General features: G+C 35.0%; 1 protein-coding gene across 1 annotated transcript in view; it reads left to right on the top strand.

Moving 5' to 3' along the window:
* The window catches only part of LOC140322496 (uncharacterized), a 129034-nt gene that overhangs the window by 19218 nt on the left and 83076 nt on the right, over positions 1-26740 (top strand). Inside the window, 28 exon segments of the mRNA XM_072399057.1 lie at positions 573-695; positions 855-998; positions 1598-1729; positions 2069-2215; positions 3628-3747; positions 4020-4166; positions 5500-5679; positions 6151-6290; positions 6697-6820; positions 6956-7099; positions 7720-7907; positions 10170-10196; positions 11334-11405; positions 12842-12922; positions 14653-14679; positions 15304-15348; positions 16658-16726; positions 16855-16950; positions 17411-17437; positions 18156-18209; positions 18718-18789; positions 19774-19833; positions 21473-21508; positions 21945-21989; positions 22998-23033; positions 24483-24527; positions 24995-25030; positions 25333-25413. Of these exon segments, the coding sequence (XP_072255158.1) occupies positions 573-695; positions 855-998; positions 1598-1729; positions 2069-2215; positions 3628-3747; positions 4020-4166; positions 5500-5679; positions 6151-6290; positions 6697-6820; positions 6956-7099; positions 7720-7907; positions 10170-10196; positions 11334-11405; positions 12842-12922; positions 14653-14679; positions 15304-15348; positions 16658-16726; positions 16855-16950; positions 17411-17437; positions 18156-18209; positions 18718-18789; positions 19774-19833; positions 21473-21508; positions 21945-21989; positions 22998-23033; positions 24483-24527; positions 24995-25030; positions 25333-25413 (2498 nt within the window).

Here is a 26740-nt window from a genome sequence, read left to right as displayed (position 1 = left end):
AAAGTAGGAGATTGTAACCTTCCCCCATGGTGCACTGCTCAGTCCTGTGCAACCAATCTACAAATATAGACAGCTGAAATTAAATGCAAATCACCAGACCACATTGTATCTATTTGGACTTTTTCCTCAGATTTTTCTCAAACACACTGTGATAGGTTCTCTTGCGTGAACAGCATCCCATTTGGTCATTTGGTGATGCTTGTCCTATCTTTTACTTTATGTCCCCATGACAGCCTGGAGTCCCAATCCTATGCGATCCCTGTGTCAAAGGTGTTAAACCTACACAGAGTTACCTCTTCCCACTCCTTGTGAGTTTCTGGTGTTTAGGACATAGTAATTGTTCGCTCATTCTGTGTGATGTTTTTGTCTTTGCTATGTTAACCTCTACTTATATATTTGTTGCTATAGTGCTCAGCTTGAACTTCTAATTTCAATTAACCTTGCATTAGGTCTGTTCTGTTTCATCTATTGAACTGCATACCCTGACATTGTAACATCATATATGTTTGAAGACTGGTATAGATTAACTTTTCTAAATAATTTTACATAATTTACCTTGTTATGTTGTGCAGCACCTCTTGGATACGTATCTAACTTCAAAGTGACTGGGTACACCAGTACTTCCATATCACTAGCCTGGAGCTCAACCATTGGAGCCACCGAATATAAAGTGTCCTGGAGCCCTGCGTCATCAGGTTGTGTTGCTTATCCTATTTATACTTTTCTGTATTTATTTGACTTACATTTTGCAACTATTGTTTAATATTATTCATTGATTAGAAATATATTATTTCTTCATTGAGTCATGTTTTTTTTTTTTGCAATAATGGTTAATGTATTTTTACTACTTACAGAGACCCCCAAAAGCCAATATCTGGCACCCACAATCAGATCATATCACTTAACAAACCTACAACCAAACACCAGGTACATAGTGAATGTGCAGGCGGTTTATAGCAACACTGAAGGGCCTCCAGCCACCCTCATTCAAACCACAGGTAAGCAACATCATCTATTTTCTTATCTATCAATTTAATGCAACATCATAGAAACTGGATAACAGTATGTTTATGAATAATTCTCTTTGAACGTAATTTGACTGGATCTTTTTACTATTAATAATAACAAATAGATAACAGGGACTCTAATCTGAGCTTGGTGGAATCAAATGCAATATCCCAAAAATAGACTGACATATATAGGAATAAAAGAAACACCACCTGGTTGATATGGGACTTTGAATTTGGCAAAACTGAAAGTTCAGTTTTGCCAAATTTAAAATCTGTCACAGCTGGGTGGTGTTTCTTTTATTCTCATATATACTATTTATAATAATTGTAAAAAAAAATGCAAAGCTATAGACTTATAGACTTACACATAGTACTGATACCTAACTCTAGATTTACTAAAAAAGCACTACACAGCAGGAGTGTGTATTTAGAATAAGCCCGCCTGTGCTGCTGAAAATTATTTTTTTAGTTCAAGTTGGCAATAAAAAGCGGAAAACCCAAATATTTTTTTGCATCATGAGGTAGTAGTAACACAAATTTTCTGATGTCAAATTTCAGCCTATTGAATATTCCCCGTCTCTTTACAGATTCCAATCCTGTTCAGCTACTTCCAGTTAAGGACCTGCAGGTAATTGATACTGGAGTTAACACTCTCAAACTGTCCTGGAAGAAAACACCTGGAATAACTCATTATAAAATATCATGGGTTCCCTTTGCTGGTAAGATTTTGTTATTTAATTACCATATTTAGATCTATATATGTAAAGCATAAATGCTAGTTTATTAAGTTATGGGTACAACAAAATACTTTTATTTACATTACTTTGTATTCTGTACCAATGTCTAGTACAGTGTAGTCTAGTATGTTGATGGGTATGGAGAACAAAAATACACTTCTGAACCTTAGGTTAGAGCTTTAAAATGTGCAATGTCTAATTTGCATTCGCACATGGTACAGCCAGTAATTTATACAAATAATTTTTATTTATATTTAAGGTTTATTTAATATTAAAATAAATTGCTGCCTTTGTAAACATATTCTGTTTTAATTCCTCTAGGTGGAGCTAGAAACTCAAAAATTGTCTCTGCAGATGCTTCATTTTTCACTATACCTGATCTAAAGGAAAGTGCCACTTATAACATCCATGTGTCTTCCATTGTTGGAAACAGAGAGGGAAGTCCTGTTCTTCTCACAGCAAAAACGTGTGAGTTGACAAGATAAATCTTTTAATACGTGGTAAAATCAGAAAATATGTCATGAGCTGTGAACTAAGTACTGAAAAACATCACATAATCAAAAGCAATGAAAACTGACAGTGAAAAGGCAAGGTAAAAATTTGGTTTATACAAGGGACAGATGATTATGAAAAAAAACAGAATTTTAAAAGGATTAGCTTTCATTGGCTGCTTTGCCTGCAGTATTTAAAAGTCCATGTTTGAAATTCCCATTCATTCCAATGTGCCAGGACACACTGGTTCATTTTTGGATTCTACATTTTCAGTTAAAGTTCAGCCTGGACAGCTAAAATGCCTATAAACACTTACAAATGCCCACAAATACCTGAAAACACCTAAAAACACTCATAAATGCTTGTAAGACCCACTTAAATAAATAGGAGGTTTGCAAGCATTTATGGGCATTGTTGGAGCTTTAATGTAAGTTTTATTCTACCATTTGACCTGGTTTAAAACACTTTTATTAATGCCTAAGAACTCATGCAAAAGCTGTATAAAGGTTTTAAAATAATGTCTGTGTTAACTATGGCGAAGACACCCTTTCTTGTGAGAAAAGGGTTAAGTTTTAAAGTTCTGGTGTCTCAATCTATAGATAAGATCATCCAGAAGGTGTAGGCTTTCGCTGGATGGATATGAGTTTTCCCCATTTTATGTTATGTGTGCGCTAAGCACACTCAGTGGGGACCTGCTTGTGGTCCTAGAATGCTGCCTTAATAAACATTGGGCCTGATTTACTTAAGCTCTCCAAGGCTCTCCATTTGCTATTTATTTCAATCCTGGACCAAATCCATTCCAGGTTTGCTGGATCACCCAGTTTTACTGTTGAAAGTGTATCCTCTCCAGTCATGGAGAGCTTTCATATATCAGGCCCATTGTTTGAAGGATACATAACAGATAATTGTTAATTTGATCATTGTAAAATATGTTGATTAAAGTACTGATACATACAGCCAAACGGTCTGTGGGATCAAGCCACCCACTTCTTCAGGACTTAAAGAGAAATTGCTTTAAGTGAAAGGCTTGTGACCTGGAATGGCCATGTCAGCATGTTTTACCATGAACGAAAACCTTTCAACAGGTTTATATTCCTCATCTTTTTTTTCAAAAAAGTAAATACAATAGGAAGAGATGGGTGACTGGACTGTAATGTGTAAAAACTGGAACCAAGATGCTCCAACTTCAATCTTACATATAAGGGGCAGAGAAGAATTTGGAATGATGGCAGCTACCACAAACTAGACAGAGTAGAATCCACAAAAGGGTATTAAGAGTTCATTTTTATGTGTGCAAATTTATTTAGAGAACCTATATTCTAAAAAACTTTTAGGTTCTGTTTTCCTTAAAAATGTCTTATATGTCAATATTTTTTTTGCTATTGAAGTGGATCTACCCAAAGTAGACTCATTTGAAATTAAAGAAACCACTGGCGACACTGTATTACTGAGCTGGACTGGAGTAACGGGTGCAACATCTTATCTTTTATCATGGAGGATTTCTTCCCGTAAGTGTTGTATGATTAATACAATATGCATGTTTACCTTTACCTACATTTTAGCTTTTAGCACTATATTGTCTGTGTTTTTTTTTATTGGGTAAGTTTAAAGTTAGCTGTTTTTGAAAGTTTAATTTGGAAGCATTATCATCGTGTATAAAACATAGATTAGCATTTTTATAACAGTATAATCATACAACTTCATCACATTAAATCACATGTTATTTATACAAACATGCAACAAACAGAAAAATGTCTAAACAATATTTTTAATTCCTTAGAGGCAGATTCATCTGTAGAGCAGTTGGCTGGATCATACAGGTCTTTCCGACTAAGTGGATTGCAGTATGGAAAAACCTATGTTTTTACAATAAAACCACTTTTTGGAGAGATGGAAGGTCCTGAAAGGGTAATAAGCCAAACCATGCGTAAGTTTTTATTTTATTTTATTGCTAATAAACTCATTAGTACGATGTACTATAAAAATGTTTCCTTCCCCATAGACCCTAGACAACAAAATGCAGTATCAGGTCTATTTTAAAAAAATCTGCATTGCATTTCTGTAATTCAGTTCTAAGAGATAGACATGATTGAATACACCAGAAAATAACAGAATTGACACCAAGAAGGCATAACCAGTCATTTCCGCTGAACTGATTGTAGTGAAAAATGATCAGTTCAGCTATTGATCCTCTTTGTTTTTTGGGGGTATTGTAATTAGAATAGTTTAATTTATATTACACAATTTATATTACACATTACACATATTATTTTGCATAATATGTTGGTGCTATATAAATCCTGTTTATTATTATTAATAATAATAATAATAATATTAATAATAATATTTATAAAGTGGTATATGAGATGTTCACCAACCATTCACAGGTAGTTTGTTATGCCTTTATGCCTTGTAAAATATGTGCACCAGGAAGGTTCACCTGGAATAAATATGTAATCAATGTCACATTTACTGCTTTATGAATATGCTCAAATTAGTTTTTTTTTATGTTTGTGGGTTTTTTGTAATATAATAATCATTATTTGTAAACAGCTGCTTTACCTTTTTTATTTTATTTTTTTCAGGCTAAAAAAATGTAAAGCCTTAATAATAATGAAGCTAATGAAGGGTTATTTGGCACAATAAAATGTTTAGAATAATTATTTAATTAGTTAATGGGAGCTTCTATAACACTCAGGAGTAAGTTATTGCCCATTACACACCTAAAAATGTCTTAATTTGCCTGCCCTATTGACTCCAGTGCACTTTACCATAACTAAAATATTATCAAAATCTTTAGCTTTTTGCAGAAACCTCTGGGAAAACATTTGGCAATACCTAGAATGGAGATTTGGCAGTTTTTGAGAACAGCAAGTGATATCTAAACATGCAAAGAATAAACAGCTGTATAATCTCTATAGTTATGTCAGCTGCTATTTTGTTTTTAGAGACTATTGACTTTCCCATTATAACTTCTGCAGGCTAGTCTTTTTGCATTTAAAATGAAACATTTAAAAAAATTTTCTGGTGATATGGAATGTATAGATATAGTTTGTATTGTAGTGTAGGTATGCAACATTGTTTAGACTGTTTAGAAAGTTTTTGTGTAAAACATGTAGCATGATCCACCAAAACAGAAAATTACTAAAACATATATTATTATCTAAAACATCTCATAATTTGAGACTGGCTGGTCTGACTGGTATTTGCAAAGTGTCAGATTGCAGTTTGCCTAATCACACATTCTTCTGTCCCTACAGTCAGACCAGTGGGTAAACCCATTACTTTCCCTACTGTTCATGGACCTAGGCTGACAACAACAAATGAAAGGACAACAACGATGAGACCTATTGAGTATCCACGGCCAAGTCCCCCACCAGAGCCTGCCAAATATACCAGCTCTGCGGCAAGAGGAACAACGGCATATGTTTCCGAGCCAAGTAAATATCTGTGCATATTTCTGTACCAGAAGCCTATTTACCCATTACAAAAATTATATATTTTCCAATATATTGAATGTTTTATTTAGTTGTGGACAAATTGTGACATTGGATTAAAACATCTGTCTTTTTTTTCTCCCTGCCTGAGAGATTTTGTCTCATTTACTTTTAATTACATTACATTACATTTTTCTACTCTATACACATTTTTAAATGGCTGGGATTAGGCTTAAGTTTAAATAAAGATTTTAGATTTTGGAAGTAAATTTGGATTTTTGATTTTACAAGATCAGCATATTTCCATAATTTGCATTACATATCAGACATGCAAAAAAAAAATGATTTGCAACTCTGACAGTGTACAGCAAAACAAGCATCTTCGGTTTGTGCTTAGATATTGATTTAATATACACTTCAATATGTTTTTTTTTTAGTGAATACATTCAAAAATAATATATTATGTTTCTTTAGTCTGTTCAAAGCTGAAAGGTGATATAGTGTTTCTTGTGGATGAGTCTTCAAGCATTGGACCTAGCAATTTTAACAAAGTCAAAGACTTCCTATATAGAATTGTTTCCTATTTTCCCAAGATTGGACCCCAAGGGACACAGGTATGATAAGTTGCAGTACATGAATATGTTCTAATAACTGTATTTATGATCTGGTACTTCCACACATGCAGTAGAGCGATATGCTTACATTTGCAGCTCTTGTACCTGACCTCACAAATGATCTTTTAGGCTGAATGGACACACATTTTCAAATATGCACTGCAAAATCTTGCGGAATACCTTCCCAGAGGAGCAGAATGGGGTATAGTAAAAAGGACTAAGACACCCCAATGGTAATGCCCATGGTTTTTAATTGTATTGACCAGCAAGCAATGATCCTTGCCCTATTTCTAAATTTTTTCACAACATACACACCATACAATGTTATCTATCTAAATTTCCTTGGTTAGGCAGGAATATTGTTACTTTATAATGTTTTACATTGATATCACCTATTGTTTATTAGATTGCTATTGTTCAATACAGTGAAGAACCAAGAACAGAATTTTATTTGAACCAAAATAAGGACAGGAATTCTGTTTTAAAATCTATAAGAAGCATGCAATATTTTGGAGGAAATACTAATACAGGTGAGTAGCATATTTATGTTACTAATTATACTACAAAAATGATGTAGCTACCACAGAAGAAAAAAGTGTCATGATCTGTCTGTGCCATAAGTGGGGTGTTAAAAAATCTAAACGTTGTACATCTCTGCTGTTTAGGACGAGGTATTGGGCATGTACTGAAGGAGCTCTTCCAGGTGTCTAAAGGAATGAGGCCAGAATCTCCTCATCTGATATTGTTGATAACTGACGGACGGTCTCAGGACAATGTTATGCAGCCATCCAGAGTGGCTCATGCTTTAGGTATTGTATATATTACGCTACACATACATATACAATATTGACCAAATATTGCCTATATCTAAGGAAACATATCTGGAAAATATATGTCATTTAAAGTACTTTTTGCTTTGGTAAAACTTTTGACTTAATATTTTTAAATTGAGTATCATATTATTGAGTAATCTGTCCATAGATGTTAGAAAGCAGATGGATTTGCAGGCAGAATTCAAGTTCTCACGAGCTTGCCTTTAGTTTTGAAACATCACAAACATGTGCACCTAGCTTGACTTGCATGCATGTAAAGAAATTTATTTAACATTTTGTGCTTACTATGCCTTATCCTGTTTTAGCTTTCATTACATTTCAAAATCACATCATTCAGATAAACACTTTGCAAGCTGGAGGGCAAACAATTTAGGAGAATTAGAGAAATAAGCAACTTGCAGCAAAATTACAGCAATTTAATTTTAAATGTATTAGTTAATGTGCATAGAAGTGCAAAATGACCACATTATTACTTATCTCAGCAAGTTCCTTATTTGATAATATGAATATGAAATGATTTAGCACCAAACTTTACAAAACAGGAAGCTTTCAACTAAGTCAATTGTTTTTAAATGTTTATTGCCCAATTTGTTTAGGGATCCGTATGATTGCTGTGGGAGTGGGTGCTGCAGATTTGGATGAGCTGAGAAGTATCATGATGCATCGTAATCTGGATGACATATTCATTGTTAACACATTTGATGACTTCCCTCAAATTTTACAAGAGCTGATAGAAACAATTTGTTCTGAGAGCAAAACAACAGTAAAAACACAAGCTGAAGAGGTAAGACATGTAGTATGTAAGGGGTTATATGAAAATTCTGTGTCGGAGAAGAAAGATACTCCAACAAAATATCCGTTTTTTTTGGATTTTATGTTTTAGCTGAAACGTGACACCATTTTCAGGAGTAGCACTCATTACAGCATACAAGTTAATGTTGCTATATTAACAAACAGAACCTACAGAGCATTATAAAAGGATAAGGTTTAGAAGGCTGAAAGTTGTTTCTTCTGGTACTAGTCTAGATCTCTCTTTCTCAGCCTTTTTACCCCTGAGGAGGCTTTAAAATGTTTTTCAGGTATCAAGGAACCCCTAAAATATTTTAAACTGGGATTATTGGGAAATAGCTCCTTACCAGTGGTGCCCAGTGTGAAGAATGTTCCCCTTACAGTGATGGTCTGAATGCCACCCTTCTAGATAGCTAAAAAGTTTATTAGTTTCATGGTTGTGGTTCTACAATGTAGTGTTAGACCTGGAACACCATCCGTCAGGAGAACAGTGAACCACAGCTAAAGGAACCCCTATAAACCCCTGGCTGACCTAGACGTATCTTGTTTACCTTGAAAGTAAATAGTTGTTTTATTCTTCACCTAAAGATCAGAAAAATGTAATTGATATTGAACTCAGTCTATTTGTGGTATGAAGTGGGCAATGCAGTGGATTTTCACTATAGTAATCCCCAGAATTATGGATTCTTTTTGACTGGTTGATATTAGTTTTCATAGTTTTCCTTTTTTATTATTATCATGCAGGTGAAATAAGTGCCTGAATCTGGTTAATAAAATTACATTTGTTTAATTCATAAGTAAATAAAGCAAAACAAAGCTGATTAGTTGTTACATTAGTCTTACATAAACTGGGATTTAGCTATGGAGACCTATTGTTTTCATTTTTTCCAGATTGTTAATCCAGAGCCGGAAAAAACACAGACACTTCCTGAGGAACCAATGGGACCATGTTCGTCTTCTTGTTCTAAAGTAAAAGCACATTTTATAGTTGGGCTATCTTTTTATTTTAGTAATCAGTTGGAGATGCGTTTTAGTCTGTCTTTTGATTAGAAATGTGCACACTTGTATGTACAAGACTCATTCAGTTGTCATTCAGTGCACTTGACCATGACTTTTATGCAGTTTGATTTTTATGTTTAATCAATGTTTATTACATTTTTATAACAAAAACAAAAGGGAGAGGGATACAGAAGAGAAAAAGGGGGGAGAGGGGGGTATAAGAGGGGAGGTTTCACCAAAATAGCACAAATACAGCCAGCATACAATACTATAACATCATACAGTCATATCTGATACAGAGGAACAATATCAGTCCAGCCATGTTTATACACAGAAAATATATTATGACAGGAGAGCACTCTTCAGTATTATGTCAGAAGCCAGCACTCAAGTTCAGCTTATATTATATATATAGGAATAATCTTAAGCGGCTAATCAAATTCAACCATCTTTAAGACATTCCCCATAACCTCATCTTGTTGAAATACAGAGAAGTACGGTTCAACCCAGGCTTTTTCATTTAGCTGAAAAAGGATTGGATCTCCTGAGAAGTTTTGTAGTAAACCCAGATGTCCCAGGAAGAATGGGATGCATTTCTATTTTCTTCCCATGCAATCTATTCTATGGCTTCAATAGAATGGATCCCAACTAACCACTCTACCATAGAAAGGGGTGGAGTAGAACCCCAGTATCTAGCAATCACTCTTTGGCCTACAGTGATAAAGTGATGTAACAAAACAAAGATTTTATAGGATCTCTCCTGATCTCTACATGAACGGGTCAGCTTATGAGTCAAGATAAATGATGCAGCTTGATTTTTAGTTTGTTTATAGTACCTATTGGATGGTTTGGCTCAAGCACCACCTACAGAAATTTAGAGTAACCCCTTAAGCAAAACATAATAATTTTTTAAAAAACTTCACTAAACATTGATGCTTTTCTCAATATATTACTAAATAAGTCAAAATACTTGATCATTTTTAAACATCTGACTTTAAAATGACAATATTTTATTTATTTTCCAGGGCCAAAAGGGAGAAAAGGTAGGAAAAAACTGAAATTTTGTGATAAATTATAAAGAAGATATTTGTAACAATGGATTAACAAAGTATTATTTGTTGTACGATTATGGTGTGATTAATATTTAATAGTTATCTAGTGAAAGTTCTGCATATGTCACTTGCAATTCATATTTTAGATGCTATACAATATGTGGACTTCTATAAATTTTCATTTTTTATGCCCTTTATTTCCACAGGGTGAAAGAGGAGTTCCAGGACAATCTGTGAGTTCAATGTTTACATAAAAAAAAAATATTTTCTTTAAAAGATTAGATATATATTATGACCAAAAATAAACACGTAACCATGTATCAGATCATGCTTTTGGTTTTAGTTGCACAGGATGTCTCAAACCAGTCTGTCACTGTAAATCTGAAAAGAAGGAAGTATCTTTTGTTTTCGGTGTCGTAAGGAATCTTTGTGATATTCTAACAAGATTTGAATTAATTTTATTATTAGCAAGCCATATGCTCTTGAACTGAGAATTTGCTCTTTTTCATTTTGTTAATAATTTAATCACACATACAATTTTCTTTTCTATCTAAAACAAAAAGTAGGCTGTAGGTATACCTTTATTTTGACATTTTAATGTTATTGTATATTATATCGTTGTTGTTGTTCTTATGAACATATTAGCTATTTGCAAACAGCCAAGGTCAAGTCAGTTTAGAATTTCTTTTGGCCCTTTGTGTGTTAACGCACCACAAATGCACAAAGTTGTAGTGACCCATCAACGTAAAATGCAACACAAAACATGCTGTTAAAATTATGTAGGGAAATTCTAAAACCCTTGTCTGTTTCCCTGTTGCAGATTTTCCCTCACTTCCTGTCTGATAACAATATCCCTAGAACAAAAATGATTGAAAAAAATTGATGATTGATGACTAGCCTTTCTGTTTCAAATCAGTTTACTCATAAGTACATCGCATGCACGGCTTTAAGACTTTTCTAGAGCTGCCCCGACTCTTTGGAATGGTCTTACTCGTCCTATTGGGCTTGCTTCTACTTTCTGCTCCTTTAAAAGAGTACACAAAACCCATCTTTTCAAACTTGTCTACCCGTCTAATTCTGTCTCTTAAAACCCTCACTACTTCCCTCCATTCAATATCCACCCTTCCGTTGTGTGATAATTCCCCCACCTCTTAGATTGTAAGCTCTTCTAGGCAGGGTCCTCTCCTCTTCCTGCGTCACGGTTTGTATCTGTCTGTCTATTGTGTTTCAGTTTTTGGACTGGGTTAAGCTCTGATTTGGCTCTTGATTTAATTTTCTTTTAAAAAAATCCCTGCAAAATTAATATAGAAGGTTATTTTTGCAAATAGAAAATATTTCCCTTCTTTTATACAGTATTTTATCTTTATTAGACATTCACAGGTTTATCGACTGGCAGCTTTGATCTCCTTAACATGAATTCCAAAGGAGAGAAAGGAGAACGGGTAAGAACAAATTAAAATCCTTTGTACAACAATCGGAATGTAATGCTATCACACCTATTGTTATAATATTATACTAAATACAGATATTTATCATATTATCTGAATAAAATGGCAAAGGAAGAATATGAGGGACTTTTTGGGTGAACTAATTTAGGTATTTAGAAATGCAGTTATCTATTTAAAAACATGTTCACACAAGAGTAAAGCAATTTTCATCCAGGGTTCATAATTGTTGTCTTAAGTAGAAATATGAGTGGATTCAAGCAACCAGCAACATGACACCAGTAATCTATTTAGCTGTCTGAATGGCCATTCTGACCTCCACTGTAGGGATGGCATTTTATCCACAGACATGGGATGATGTTTTCACCAGATCAGACAACTAACTTTCCTCTATGAAATCTGCACACTATCATTATATGATTACCTTTTGGACAGTTTACTAGCAGGTTAGAAATTCAGACTGGAGCACTGATGCTCACGTCAGTGATAAGGGAACATGGCTATGTAACAAGCACTAAACATCCTGCACTAACCTCTTCTAACAGAATGACAGAATCTCCTCGTCTACTACCCACCTTTTCTTTGTTCCCAGAGGGAGGCTTCAAATTTGGTTGTACAGTTAACCTGTAATGCATCACTAGACTCCTCTGTGGTCCTGAAGTGAGTCTGGGAAATGTCATGAATCTGCATTCACTGTACCCCAAAACTGTTGTGTCGTTTGCGGGTACTAAAATAAAAAAAAATTATCCTAAAATACAAAAAAATCCCTAACCTCACAGAAAGTTATAAAAAGAAAAGCATAATTACTATTGTCAATCAGCTAATTACTGGAAAACTAAATACAGATGGAAAACTGTTTTATTTTAATTATCAAATAAAATCTTGCTTTCAATTACCATTATGTATACTAAAGAAAAACTTTCTTGTTTTCCAAGTTCAAGCTTTTTTGTATCACAGTTTTACACGCTATCATTATTATTTTTTTTATTCTCTGACCTACTTTTTGTCTGACTATTGTCTTGAATATTTTTATTGTTTGTATCTTGTACACAACAGTTGTCTAGATTGTTTTTCCTTTATATTCACACTTATTTTTATATCAAATAATTAAGGAAAGGGTGTTTTTGATTTATTGCTTTGCAGTCTGTTCTTTCACAGTTTATGCTAACCTTTGAAGTGTTCTTCTTAAGTTTGCATTCACTTTGTATAGGTTCCCCATAAAAACATTCACAGAAAAGGAGATTTAAGAAAGATCTACTATTCTATCAATCAGACAAATGTTTTAAATGGAATGAAAACTACATTGATTTGATAGATATTGTTTTAAAGTCATATGAGTTTTTAAATAATAAATTGTCTGACAGCAGCAATGTATGTGTTTAATATTTTTATTCTATTGTATGATACCTTTTAACAATATAATATTCTTTTAGGGTCTCCCAGGCCAAGATGGTGTTCCTGGTCTTCCAGGACGTCCTGGTCGAACAGGTCCCCCAGGTCCTCCCGGCTTAATGGTAAATAACAATAATAATAAACGACAAGCTGTGCATTTTTTCAGGATCACGATTTTAGAAATTTTGCACTGTGGTAACTATACTATAACTATGAACTTAGCCCCAGCCAGTAATCTTGAAAGGTACATGTATTATTATCTATAGCACTCACCATAATTGTAACAAAATAAATGTCTAATTAATCAATGAACTTGGATGTAAACTCGCCTACTAAATGTGGAATTCTAAAAACCCCAAACACATACAAATAAAACAGCATCTATATAAAACATTTACAACCTTAGTGTATATCGTAGCAAATCTATCTATTTCAGTTTAAATGGCAGTCCACAATAAAGTGCTCCTTATGCTGTTATCTTTGCTTTTAATCCAATTCCTTGTGCTTATAAAGCAATCCCCATGACTGGGGATGACCGATGGAAGTTCCAGGAAATCATTGTCTGCGATCCCTGGGCAATAGAGGTTAATTAACATCTAATGCCCCGGGATCGCAGTGGATTCTCAGGGCTGCATTCATTTGTGCAGCCCTGAGAATCCTGTGTGTGATCCCTGGCACTAGAGGTAAATGGGGACAAGTCTCCCCATTCAAAACATCTAGTGCTCTCTGATTGGCTGAAGAAAGCTTTCCTCAGCCAATCAGAGAGCACTAGAGGTTTTGAATAGGGAGACTTGTCCTCATTTAACCTCTAGTGCCGGGGATCGCATACTGAGCCGCGATTGATCAGCACAGTCCGTCTTTTTTTTTAATTAAAATTTGATCTCAATCGGCGAATTTACGTCGGCCGCTCTCGCTTACAATTTTGGTAAGCGAGAATGGCAGAATTCGACGCGAGATCAAGTTTTAAAAACGCGCTCGCTTATCCCCAGTCATGCCCAATTTCTTCACTGTAAATTGGACACATACTCGCTCTCCCTGTTGCATTTCTCTTTAGGAAAGGTAAATAATGCTGAAATGTTGCACCTCAGTTCTTGTATATTTTTTTTCCTAAGGCTTTCTCCATGTTTCCATATTATTTTAGGTCATAGGTCATACTATATTACTATTTAATGTATTCAAAGGGTAAACTTAACACACACAATTTATAGAAGGAATAAGAATGGAATCATTTTTAAACTGAGAATAGCAGTGTCCAATACGTCCTAGTGCTCCATCTCCTTTCATTCTGTTTGTTGCTGTACAAGGGCTACTGAAAAGTGATATCAACACAGATTTAGAGCCTAATTTATAAAAGCTCTACAAGACTGGAGCGGATACACTTTCATTAGTGAAGCTTGGTGACAACAGCAAACCTGGAATGGATCTGCTCCATAATTGAAAACATTTGCTGACAAATAGCAAATGACTGTTAAGAAATCCATTCCAGGTTTGCTGGAGCACCCAGCTTTACTGATGAAAATGTATCCTCTCCAGTTTTGGGAGAGGTTTTATAAATCAGGCTCTTAGAGGCTTATTCTAGTTTTTCAGTTGCTGATGCTTTGCTGATCAGGTGGAGGCAATAGTCTTATCTCCACCTGGCATCACAAGCTCAGAGCTATAGCACCTTCTTTTGTACAGTGTTCAACTATTTATTAGCTTACTTGCCTAATTGGTAAGAGTAAAAAATTCATAGAGTTTATTATTTGATATTTGAAAATGCAGAAACGAACAAAAAATGGAAATAATGAATTTAACTACGTTTGTTCTGTGTGAAACATACAGTAAATTGTGACTTTATTGTGTTTCATTACAGGGTCATAAAGGCTTTCAAGGTGACAGAGTAAGTAAGACAATGCATTTTTAAATATCCATGTTTGAAACTTTGTGTTTATATTTCAGCTTCATGTGAACTTAATTTGTTTTTTTAGGAATATATTTAATCTAAACTGGTTAACCTTTATAATGTAAATTTCCTTTTGTTGTATTACGTTTTTTATCTTTCTTTTTAATGTTTTTGCACTAATTATTTAAAGCCACATAAACAGAGGTGTAAGTAAGATTATTTCTGTCTCCTTGTTTGTAGAGTAAGGGTTTGCATAGAGGAGTAACTCAATGGAACAGACTACAAGGTCACAGTGATTTCTTTATAAAACCTGTTACAAAACCTGGTCTATGTAGTCCTTAAGAATGCAGCTCTGAATAGGTGCTAGGAAGAGTCATCATTGTACTAATAACATTGTAGGCCTTGTTTGTTAATTTCTTGAAGTGCCACACAAAGCAGTTACTACTTACCAGGGTATTTCCTGACCTTATATTACATCATGGATACTATATAAACATAAATGTATATATGTGTATGTTTACAAACTGATATTGAGATGTCTACTACATAACAATCCTGCTGAACAGTATTTTTTCTAAATACTTTTTACAATGTTACTAATTATAATTTTATGTATTTTAGGGACCTCAAGGATATCCAGGTCCGTCTGGACCGAAAGGAGACAGAGTAAGCCTTTTTTTTAATTGGAGTTAGAAGATTTTTGGTTTATTAAAATTACTTTTCCTCCATGAACAGTGAGTGGTTCATTATGTAGTTCTTATGTGTGGCACATTAGGATTTTTGCTGAGTTATCAGTGAAAGACATGGCAAGTGCCAGTACTACTGCTAGCTAAATAAACACAACTAGATCTTTCACTAGCATATTGCCTATTATTGGCCAGCCACAGCGTACAGTTAGATACTAAATGACAGACACCATAATGTCTGTAGATGGTCCCCCTCTAGCTGGGTGCAGTGTAAGAAAAGATATTTTTTAAGTTAGGAAAACTGATCACTTTTTCTTCTCTATGTGGAAAGTTTTTCTTTTAGGGTATTACCAAACCTATTGTCTATGAAGTATGTTATTAGCCATATATGCAAAACCTATAAGATCTTGGCTAGAAGAATAATGACCTAATATGTACTGAAAGATTTTGGGTTAACAACATAAACACACAAGATTTTTGATGCTGATCTTTTGTGATTATTTCTAGCGACAGTAGAATAATTGTAGCATAGAATATCAGTGGAAAGGAGAGGAGGGAGGGAGAAGTAGAAGGCACCCTGCTTTCTCCTTGGGAAACAACAGTGGTCATCCCTGGTCATTCAACTAGTGATTCGCCTGGTGGATATTTAAAGAACTTCAGGGGACCTTTGTACACGTGCTAGAATTTCATCCAAGGTGATCACAATCCTTCATGTGGGGCTTCTATTATCTAACATGTGTATGTAGTTAAGGTGGCTAGTCATCATTCCTAGTCATGCAGCACTAGCGGCTTAGGTTTGAATGTAAATCAGGGCAATATCTGTAAGGTGTTTGTAAACTGTCCATTGTTTGGGTGGGCTTCCCTTCAAAAGCATACTGATACAATAAATAGCATTTGCCCCTAAATTGACGTTAGACTATGAAAGGGATTAGATTGTAAAGTCCCCTGAGGGACAGTTGGTGGCAAGACTATGGTCTCTATAAAACACTGGATAATACATTTGCACTATAATATATATATATATATATATATATATATATATATATAAATATATAANAGATGGTCCCCCTCTAGCTGGGTGCAGTGTAAGAAAAGATATTTTTTAAGTTAGGAAAACTGATCACTTTTTCTTCTCTATGTGGAAAGTTTTTCGGGTTCTCTGTGTTATATAATTTTGCACCGGTTGGAATTTTAGAAGCTATTGTCCTGCATACATAGATGGTTGATGGTTTCATTTATTTTATTTTATTGTTGTGTGTTGTTTCTTTTCTGTTTTTCCTTATTCACAGGGAGAGCCAGGCTATGTCCTTGGAGGAGTTGATGGACTGGCTGGTATTGGTGGTATTCCTGGATCTCCCGTAAGTATGTGCATAAAGAAGCACAAAACAAAATGGTTTATGTAAACAAGCTATATAAACCAGAATATGAGTGTATTTTTGTTTGTAAATTTACTCTTTACTGATTGAACTTATTCTTATTACTCTAGGGTTCAAAGGGTCAACCTGGGGCCCCTGGCCTTCCTGGTCCTCCTGGTGTTCCAGGATTTCCAGGACCTCAAGGACCTCCAGGACTTTCTATCAAGGTTGGTGTAAAATATGTATGTTTTCTAATAAACATGGTCAAACTGTAAAGGGGAATTTCTCCCAGAAGGAGATTTTTACTTAATGGGGGTACCTGTTTAGCTAGGTCAGTCAATGACTTGTTCAATTACTTCAATATTTCTGTAAAAGTCCAGCAACAAAAAACTCTACTGTTTAATGAATTTCAGATAATTGTGAACCAAAAATATAAAATATTGATCTGGCTGTAGGGAAGAACATTATTGATAGCCCTTTTTATAGCTACAGATGAGCTGTGCTATTTTTTGAGGTATTGCAGTATTATGTCTGGTATCATTGCTTTTTTATATATAGAAAAAGCTGTTATTTGGGGTTTTTTTAGCATTTTAGTCTCCTAGAATCTCTAAGAAAAGTCAGTTTCACCTATGTTTGGACAAAAGAAAATTTTCCGTTGCAATAATCTGGCTTGTGGATTTTTTGCAGGGTGAACCAGGTGAAACAGGGGCTCAAGTGAGTATGTTTTCCCTTTGTTTTCTTGTATTCAATAAGGAGGGCCACATTTGCCTATTCAATGCACAATTTATCATGGCTCCCCACCTTGCCAGCTGCTGGAGCAGTCGCCTATTAGCACTGGTTCAAAACGAACCTGCACATGTGACAGTTGGCGGCAGTGAGCAGAAGGGATGAGCGAGCGCAATTTGTCATTTCGATCTCACCATGAATCGGGCCTTTCTTGCTTCCAAACATGTAAGCAAGAACAGACTTGTGATTCGGCACAAAGCCGCGTTGTAGCCAAATATACAGTTTATCAGTTGGCCTGCAGTCACAGCTGATTGGAGGCACCCGCCAAAGGCCAAAGGCATTCTCGCTCATCCCTAGTGAGCAGTACTAGTACTACTATTCATTCTCTATGGAGGCTGTGAAGGGGAGACAATTCATGTAGTATCTCCCCAATAGGCTGTGTTTCCTGTGCTTCCTAGAGGAAGTGTGAGCTAGCCCTTTCTTTGGGGTCTGTTTATAAATGTTTTCACCTAAGATCCTAAATCATTCAATAGAATGAGGTTAGAAAAATGTTTTAATGCTTGGTGAAAGTTTTGTGAAAACATACACAAATCGACCACTAATTGTATACTTTTTTACTTTTTCTTTATTGGATTTCTTTATTTCTTTCTAATTCGACAAATAGTAGCCATTTACCTGCAATAAGCTACAAATGTTGTTTTTTTAGGGCCCTCGTGGAAAGATTGGATCAAAGGGAGATAAAGGCGATCAGGGGGAATCCGTAAGTTATTTTCATTTGAAACTATTCTAAACTATGTAATTGGTAAACAAACATAATTAGTATACATAGTTATGACACTAATAGAATATGAAAAGGGACAACACCAAGGCCTAGGTATTCTGCAAGAGAGGTACAGCTAAACAGCTATTGTTGCCAAAGACCGTATAACCGGTAGGTATAGCTGGTATACATAACTTATGATCTATTTTGTACTTTTTATAATTCTAGACACAGGCAGGCCAGGAATTGGTGATTCTTGTCTGACTTTGATTTTATAATAAAATGTGGGAAACAAACAATAATATAAATAAAAAGCATTACAACAACCCTAACAATTACCAAACAGAACACATGGCAGCACTTAGTAATGTAGGGCAATCTCCACATTGCTAGAACATTGTAAGTATAGTTGTGATTTAAAACTGATATGCATTGTGGTGTTTAGTGTTGCGGTTCGGATTTTGCATTGTTCTCTATTTCATGTTGAAATGATTTTGGTCATTAACAGGGTAGACCTGGTTTACCAGGTCCAATAGGACTTGATGGCTTGCCTGGACTTCAAGGAACAAAAGGAGAAAAGGTAATATATGTTGACAGTATATGGTAACATGGTTGTTTTGTAGAGAATAGATAAAACTGTTTCACCCTACATGTTGCATCTAAGCAAAATTAAGTTTAGTTCATGTGAAACAGCTAGACCAGGGATCAGCAAACTGTTTGGACTACTAGGCCATTTCAGGAGGTCAAGAAGGCACACTAGGCCAGAAGAAACAAGGAGTCCAAGGAAAGGTTTTTCCAACCTTAACTGCAAGCGAGCAGCCTCAGTCTTTCACTCATCTGCGGTGTAGTCTCTGTACGTGTGTGCGTTCTAGGCATCTAAATGCCACTTGAGATTCGACCGCTTGAAAGTGCTGTTGGTGTCATTACACACTAAACACGGGGCTTTGTTGCCATGTTGGATGAAGAATAATTTGTCAGTCCATTCAGGGTTGAAGACATGACATTCGAGGTCAACCTTCCAGAGACTGGTAGCTGTGCGTTGCTTCTGCTCTTTAGGCATAGAAATTGGGGTTGTCACGGTCGATGATATCACGGTAACTCACGATAACACGACAATTCAGATAGGCCAGATCCAACAATAAATAACTAGAGGGGCGTTAGGCCAGGCTACTGGAATAATAGCTAGGCTGTATCTGGCCTAAAGGCCGGAGTTTGCCAATCTCTGAGCTAGACAAAAGACTTATAACAATTTATCTACAGTACCTTTAAAAAGTTGAAAAATCTATTTGATTGTAGTGTGGTAGCTTGTAACAGCCTTTTCTTATAGATCAGTGCATCTCCTAAGTATAAATCAGTCACATGCCAACCCCTTTCCTATGTTAAATGTGAAAGTCTACTGTGTCAAAAGGTAAAATGGTAATTATGACACAAATTGCCTTTGAAATTTAGTGCAGGCAAATAAAATAGGATAAAATAACTATTGATATAAATAGGATAAAATAACTATTGATATACCATTTTAAAGGCTCTACAGTGCTGTTTTTGTTATGTATGTTTGTTACAGGGAGAAACAGGGATTGGTTACCCAGGTGTACCAGGCCTAAAAGGAATGCAAGGGGACAAGGTAGGAATGCTTACAAATATTTATAAAAGATTATGCATAATGCAGTTTCATACACCTTTCCTGTATTTTTTTCCAGCTTTAAAGTGCTGTGCACCTTCAATGAATTTCTAGGCTTTAACTACAACTATCCTATATGACAATGTTAACAACTACCAATTCCAGTTACTATGTGTTCAAATGCATTGTAAAATAAACAAAAACTTCCTTTACTTTCCCTGACTGATGCAAATCTTCTTTAATTTGGGTCTCACAAGATTCTCCTCCCAGACATTTCACTCCTGTGGGGAGGGTTTTGGCCATGCTACCAATCCAGAAAGCACTGAGCGGGAATAGGTGTGGTCAGGTGCTAACTGACAAGCTACATGCCTATGAATTAAAAGTGACAGTGCTGGCAGCCAGCAGGTACAGCCTACATGAGAGTAATACATGTGGTATTTGTAACAGGTATTTGTGGGACTTTGAAAGTAGGTTAAGAGAGAAAACTAAGTACAGTATTGTATTGCAAGTACAATTTTGCATTTGAAATGAAATGTTTCATCACATATTTATTTAAAAGGGGGTCATGGTTCCAAAAATAAACTATTGTTTTAGGTTTTAGATAGAGTAAGGAATGGCTGAACCCCCCCCCCCCCTTTTGGGTTTTGTCCTTGTCCCAATAAAGAGAACTCTCTTTACTACCTGTACAGTAGACACAATTGGGTGTTATTAGAAAACACCCTAAAGTTAAACATGATGCCCTTTTAGACATTTGTCATTGAACCAGTTCCCATGGCAAGATTTCTCTTCTCCTGGTTAGAATGCCCAATAAGACAAATAGAGAAGGTGAATCTCCCCAACAGGGACATAGACAGCAATAAATACACTTTAACACAGAGACATATATGTATTTATTATACACTGTAATAATGCGTCTTATCCTATTCAACCCTAAATAAATGGCTTTAGGTACTGTTTACATCTGCTTTGTCAAATGTCTAGTATTTTTAATTTTAATTATACTCATCAAAATATCTTCTAGAATATTTCTTATATAGACACTAATTACCTAAACTGTTTCTGTGGACAATATCATTAATATCACCAGTGACAATCTTACATTGCTTTCTAATTATCTATTTTCATAGCAACCCAGCCAAGGTTTCAAAACCATTAAACTTTATTTTTATACAGCAATATTTGCAAGGCATCCGCCAAGATAAATTATTTTTAAATTAATCTGTACTGAGACTTCATAGATATCAAGTGGTCAGCTGTGACTGTAGTTATGCCATTGCTTTCATGTAAATAATCTCTCTCAATCCCCATAAAATATTGTATACTGGCAATCCTCTACAAAGCCTTTGTATAAATAAAAAGACCAGGAAGGTACCAGAAAATTAGCTAACATTATTAAATCCCTTACGCTTACAAGGTAGAGATGTAAGTAAACATCAATAATATAATTTTTTTGTCATCTAATGTATGCATTATATATATATATTATCTTTAAACACAAAGACATTGAGGACCTTGAAAAAACTACAGAATATATTGTTTACCACTCCACTCTAACGCCAGTATGGAGCATACAACAAATGTTCTGTACTTTGTAATGAACTTTAAGCTCTTAAGTAATTTCTTTTTTATTGCTTGAATTCAGGGATCTATGGGACCTGCTGGACCTCCTGGATTAAAGGTAAATTTACCTAACAGTTAATACTGCAACTTCTTGACCTGTATGTCAAATATACCCTCTACTTAGCCCAGAAAACATTTTCTGGGTATTAGGAAGCACAGTATGTTTCAAGATGTTTGGACTTTTTTCAACCTAACTGTAACTATGAGCTACATATAATAATGATTTAGTGTTTCACCTAGAAAAAATTCTGATGTCCTAATTGTTTACTGTACTGTATCTTTATACTCAAATAATATTGTAGCACATTTTACTGTGTGTAATAACCTGTTTTATGTCATTTATATGTAATTAGTTTGGATTATTTTTTTATTTTATTTTTACTTTTTTGTACTTTATGATATAATCAGAAAAATTATTACATAAGAATTGTAATGCCAAAATTTATTTGGAACTGTATTTTTCACAGCAATATGTTCTTTCTTTGTTCTGAAAGGGTGCACAAGGTTTACAAGGGACTGAGGGGCCAGCTGGTTTAAGGGTAAGAAAGACTACAGCATTTCATTATATCACTGCCCAGATTTATACATTTCTGATGGGATAGTGAAGATTTTCTTATAGTTCACTGTTAGAAGATGTTTTAAATGCTAATGTATACAATGCAGCCTAGAGTTTACTATAGTCACTCCCCTGAAATATCCATGCTGATTAGTTGGAATGGGCAACATAACATTTGCCTACTACGAAAGGTAATCAAACTTCAATATAAAGCAAATAGCTGTGTAAATAGGTACAGATATGACCATGATCAACAATCAAAATAAGGGCCCTTTTAAGTCTGTGGTGTCAGACCACACAGCAAAATGCGGACAAGAGAGGCAAACCACACAGTGGGCAAAAAAAATTTGCACGCACCTATGGTGCAGATCTTCAGACCACAACCATGTTAGTACCAAAAGCAACGCTGTGATTTGCGTTTGCTGAAGCCATGTTCAGCTGCGTGCAAAAAAAAAGGTCCCAACCACTCCCATTCACTGTAATGGGAAAGATGGGACAAGCGGTTGAACCTGCAGCAGTCCACTGAAATGGCTAATAATTTAGGCATTAGGTAAACTGCAGCAGTTCATTGTTATTCAACAGTATCTGTATTGCCTAGATGCCTGAATAAAATAGAAATAAGAGTGGATGAAAATGTTATTTTTGCTTGTGTTTAAACACAGTGTAGTTGCTATGAGGATTTCAGTCGCAGAATCACTTCCATAGATTTGGACAGGAACGGTTTCAAATTCTCTTACAAGCAGTTGCAAATCAGTGAAATCAGAGAAATCATGAGAACTGCAATGGCCCTGCAACTGTTTACTAACACTTGACTAAAGACTCATGAATGAATGTCAATACCTTCTCATCATTGCTGAGGTGTATGTTCTTTAAGACCACAATTTTTAAATTGGCTCTTTCTGTGTTTTTGCTTTAACATTTGTGTACATATTTAAAAGGCATTTGGTACTCCAAAGAGTTTAGGTATTGAAACCTTATATTATTCATTTAGGGCAAAAAGGGGCAAGATGGAGAAAAAGGTGAAAAGGTAAGTGCAAAAATAAAGCATTAACCCATTAAACATGTTAATTATCTGATAAATGACCTGTGTGTTATTAGGTGGCGGCCCTGATTTATTAAAGCTAGAAAAGATCAGTTTTATCTTTAACACTGATTTAGTGATCCTGATTTATGAAAGCTCTCCAAGGCTGGAGAGGATACAGTTTCAACAGTGAAGCTGGGTGATCGAGAAGACCTGAAATGGATCTGGTCCAGGATTAAAAACATTTGCTAACAAATAGCAAATTACTTTTAAGAAATCCATTCCATCCATTCCTTCACTGCTGAAAGTGTATCTTCTCCATCCTTGGAGAGCTTTAATAAATCAGGCCCGGAATCTCTACTTTCTTTCTGTTCTTTTTCACAAGATTTCCTATCAATATTTTCCAGCCCAATCCCCCCCACTCAGGAACCAACTATCTGGTATCTACTAGGACTGGCTAGTGCAATAGATTTTTCTTTAGCCCTGATGAGATGTCAAATAAATACAATGATAAATGTCTAGTCTTGTTTTCTTCCTCTTGTTTTACTTTCTCTTTTTAGCTGTTTTTTGTAACACAGTACTTATAGGCTACTTTATGTCTACGTCTTCTATATTATTGAAATAAAACTTTTTCATGTCAATTATTGTTTTTTTTTTATTATTATTATTATTCTTTTATCAAAATCAGTGAACACACTAATTTTGCTGGATAATGTGTAGTACATGGTGCCTTGTACTCCTTGTATTCCTTTTGAAGTATTCGGAAAAAACTATAAGACATAACATACCTAGATTATGACATATGTTATAATAGTATTTGCCAAATTATTTCAGTCAAATAAATCTTGGTGTATTGTATAGAACAGTGGTCGCCAACCTTTTCCGACCATGAACCACTAAATGCACTGACTACAGACCACGCATGCGCGGAGAGCCGTGTGTCACTCAAAGGGGAAGAAACTTCCCTCTTACTGACGTTGTAATGCCAGAGCCTGCCCAGTCTCCAGAGACACAACCCACCCACCACCCTGAGCCTACAATCCGTACAGGAGTCGTAGTTGGTGGCTCTGGCCGGTGCACCCCCCCAGCAGGGTCCTTCTCCTGACTTGCAGACTGGTTGACAAATATAGAACATAGGGTATATGAAACAAAATAGTTACTCTGGGAGTGAAAAATAACATATCCATCTACGAAATATATTTTTCCATTATTACAAAGTTTTCATGGTAAACTCCATCATTATTTATGACTGTTATTAATGACTTCAGCAACTTCTCATATGAATCGTGTATGAAAAATTGTTAACATAAGTTTGCCTCATTTACAAATAATGAGAATCTGGCCATCCCTTACAACTAGATCCTGGACTGCCCAGCTGGTATACTCTGGGGATATTTGTTAATATAATTGATATTTTTTTTTTTACCTGAACTAACCAATACTATATATTTGCAGGGAGAGCGTGGTGATATAGGTCCTATTGGACCTCCCGGAAGAGCTGTAAGTGAATTGTTTTACTGAGTATTTAAGAGGCTGCCATTTGCTTTCAATCTTTTGGTTATAATGGGTAACCAAGATGGAACATTTTTAAATATATATTTTAGAATAAATTAAAAAGGTTGATTTGTCATTGCCATTTTTACTTGGGAAGGATTTTTGACTGGGTTCAATATTACCACTTCAATAATATAATTAGGCACCAGTTTTTCACATTACTTTTTAATTCCTGCTCTACTGATCTTTGTTGAACTATTCATGTTTTTTTTTGTTTTCAACCAATGCTATAATTGTATAGCAACAGTGAAGTGTGGAAGAAAAGATTTGCTGCTATAATCAACAATAACTGTTCTTCCTCACACAATTTTCTGTTTTTTGGTTTTGTCACATGTCCCAATATTATACATGATTTGTGCACACATATATATATATGTTTTATTTCTTGTAATATTATTATTTCTTTTTAATAGGGACTCCCAGGTCCAATTGGGCTAAAAGGTGACCAGGTAAAGTTGATTGCCTATTATCTTTTTCTTAGGTTTCTATAATGGTTGGTTATACTTTATTTCTGAAAAATATATATATGAAACTTAAAATCCTATGTTTAGCATATTTGAGTGAATACTCCAATTAGACAGCTAAAAATACAAATAAAACACATTTACTTATCAATGTGTAGATCTATTCAGCAAGTTTTATGTGCCAAACACCCATACAACTACTTGTCTATGCTACTTTTGAAACCTTCTTGAATATGCTATCAAGCTATACAACATAGAAATAAGCTGTATTCTTTCTTTTGTTACAGGGCCTTCAGGGTTTTCCAGGAGCTCCAGCAATGGGGGTAAAAAGTCTTTCTGAAGTTATCCCATACATTTTTAAACTGGCAGTGAGAAAACTTAGTTTGTTTTCCCAACATTTCTTTATTTATTTAGTATATTTTTAGCACAGTAACTTTCTTTTAAATTTATACTGACATCAAATTAGCAAAAATAAAAAAGGAGGCAAATTGGACCGCCAGCTAGTTCTCAATGCTTTATGAGAGTTTTATGTGTTTTTGTGAGCCCTATGTCTGCAGTCCTAGGCAGGCAACATGCCAACATTCTTGATCTGCCTTACAATGGTAAAAATAGTGAGCATAGTGGATTTTTTGCTTAAGGCCAATTTTTTTCTATACTATTATAGCTGCTATTGGGCAGGTGGCGGTGTGCACTGTACCAGATTAGGAAAGCAGCATTTGTTACCGACAATGCAATCAATAAGGGTGATGCTAACTCCTCACTCACTATTCATGTCTGTTGTACCATACTGCATAGGTGGTTCCCCATCATTAGAATAATTCTTACTTTTGCAAAAGCAAACATTGATCTGGGGTACTGCTATATTTTAACATGACCAGATGCACTCCACAGTCTAGTAATGTCATTTATTTTTCAAAACTAGAGAGTCTGAAACTGTTGTTTCATTGGAAGAGTACTGGCATAGGCTAGACTTATTATTAGAGTGGTCACGTTCCTACTAGATCTGCAAGGGGACTAAGCCTACCAGTCCACAATGTCTGACACCTGCTCTGAATGACAATGCCAACTTCTGGGAAGATGACTAAATCATTCAGTCATTGGATCAAAAATATACTTACAGAAATTGGCTACTTGATCAAATAAGTAAAGCCAGCAGTTTAAAAAGTGCCAGATTTATTGAAAAGTACAAAAAATACAGTGTGACCCAATGCCTGGGACTATTCACTATAGTGAAAGAGGTCAACAATGCCAACAATAAACATCAGCTTAGCCAACAAATACAAAAAAATGACCTGACACTGACTGGCAGTTTATTCTAGTTATAAATAAAATGGCCTGGCGGAATAGTGAACTAGTATTGGATGGAGAAGGCCAAATGTATTTATTTTATCACAAACATATTTTGTATATAGACATAGAGGTGCAGAAAATTGCTTAGGAAAATTGCTTATTTGGGAAGGCTGATTCAACTGACTTTGTTGTATATATCTGTTGCAAGTACATGTTTTTAATAAACATTTAAATAAGCCATTTAAACAGTCAGAGTTTCATTAAAGGTGCATACTGTGTGCTTCACAGGTAATTGGACCAATTGGCAAAAAGGGTGTAAAAGTAAGTATTGAATATAAGTAAATTGTTTAATTTAAAGTACAATATTGGATATTTACTGGAATAGGAATAATTTAGAAAAGAATA

This window comes from Pyxicephalus adspersus, chromosome 2 (genome assembly GCF_032062135.1).
Source record: "Pyxicephalus adspersus chromosome 2, UCB_Pads_2.0, whole genome shotgun sequence".
NCBI lineage: Eukaryota > Metazoa > Chordata > Amphibia > Anura > Pyxicephalidae > Pyxicephalus > Pyxicephalus adspersus.
The sequence above is the reverse complement of the archived record's forward strand: the minus strand, read 5'-3'. Positions and strand labels throughout refer to the sequence as shown.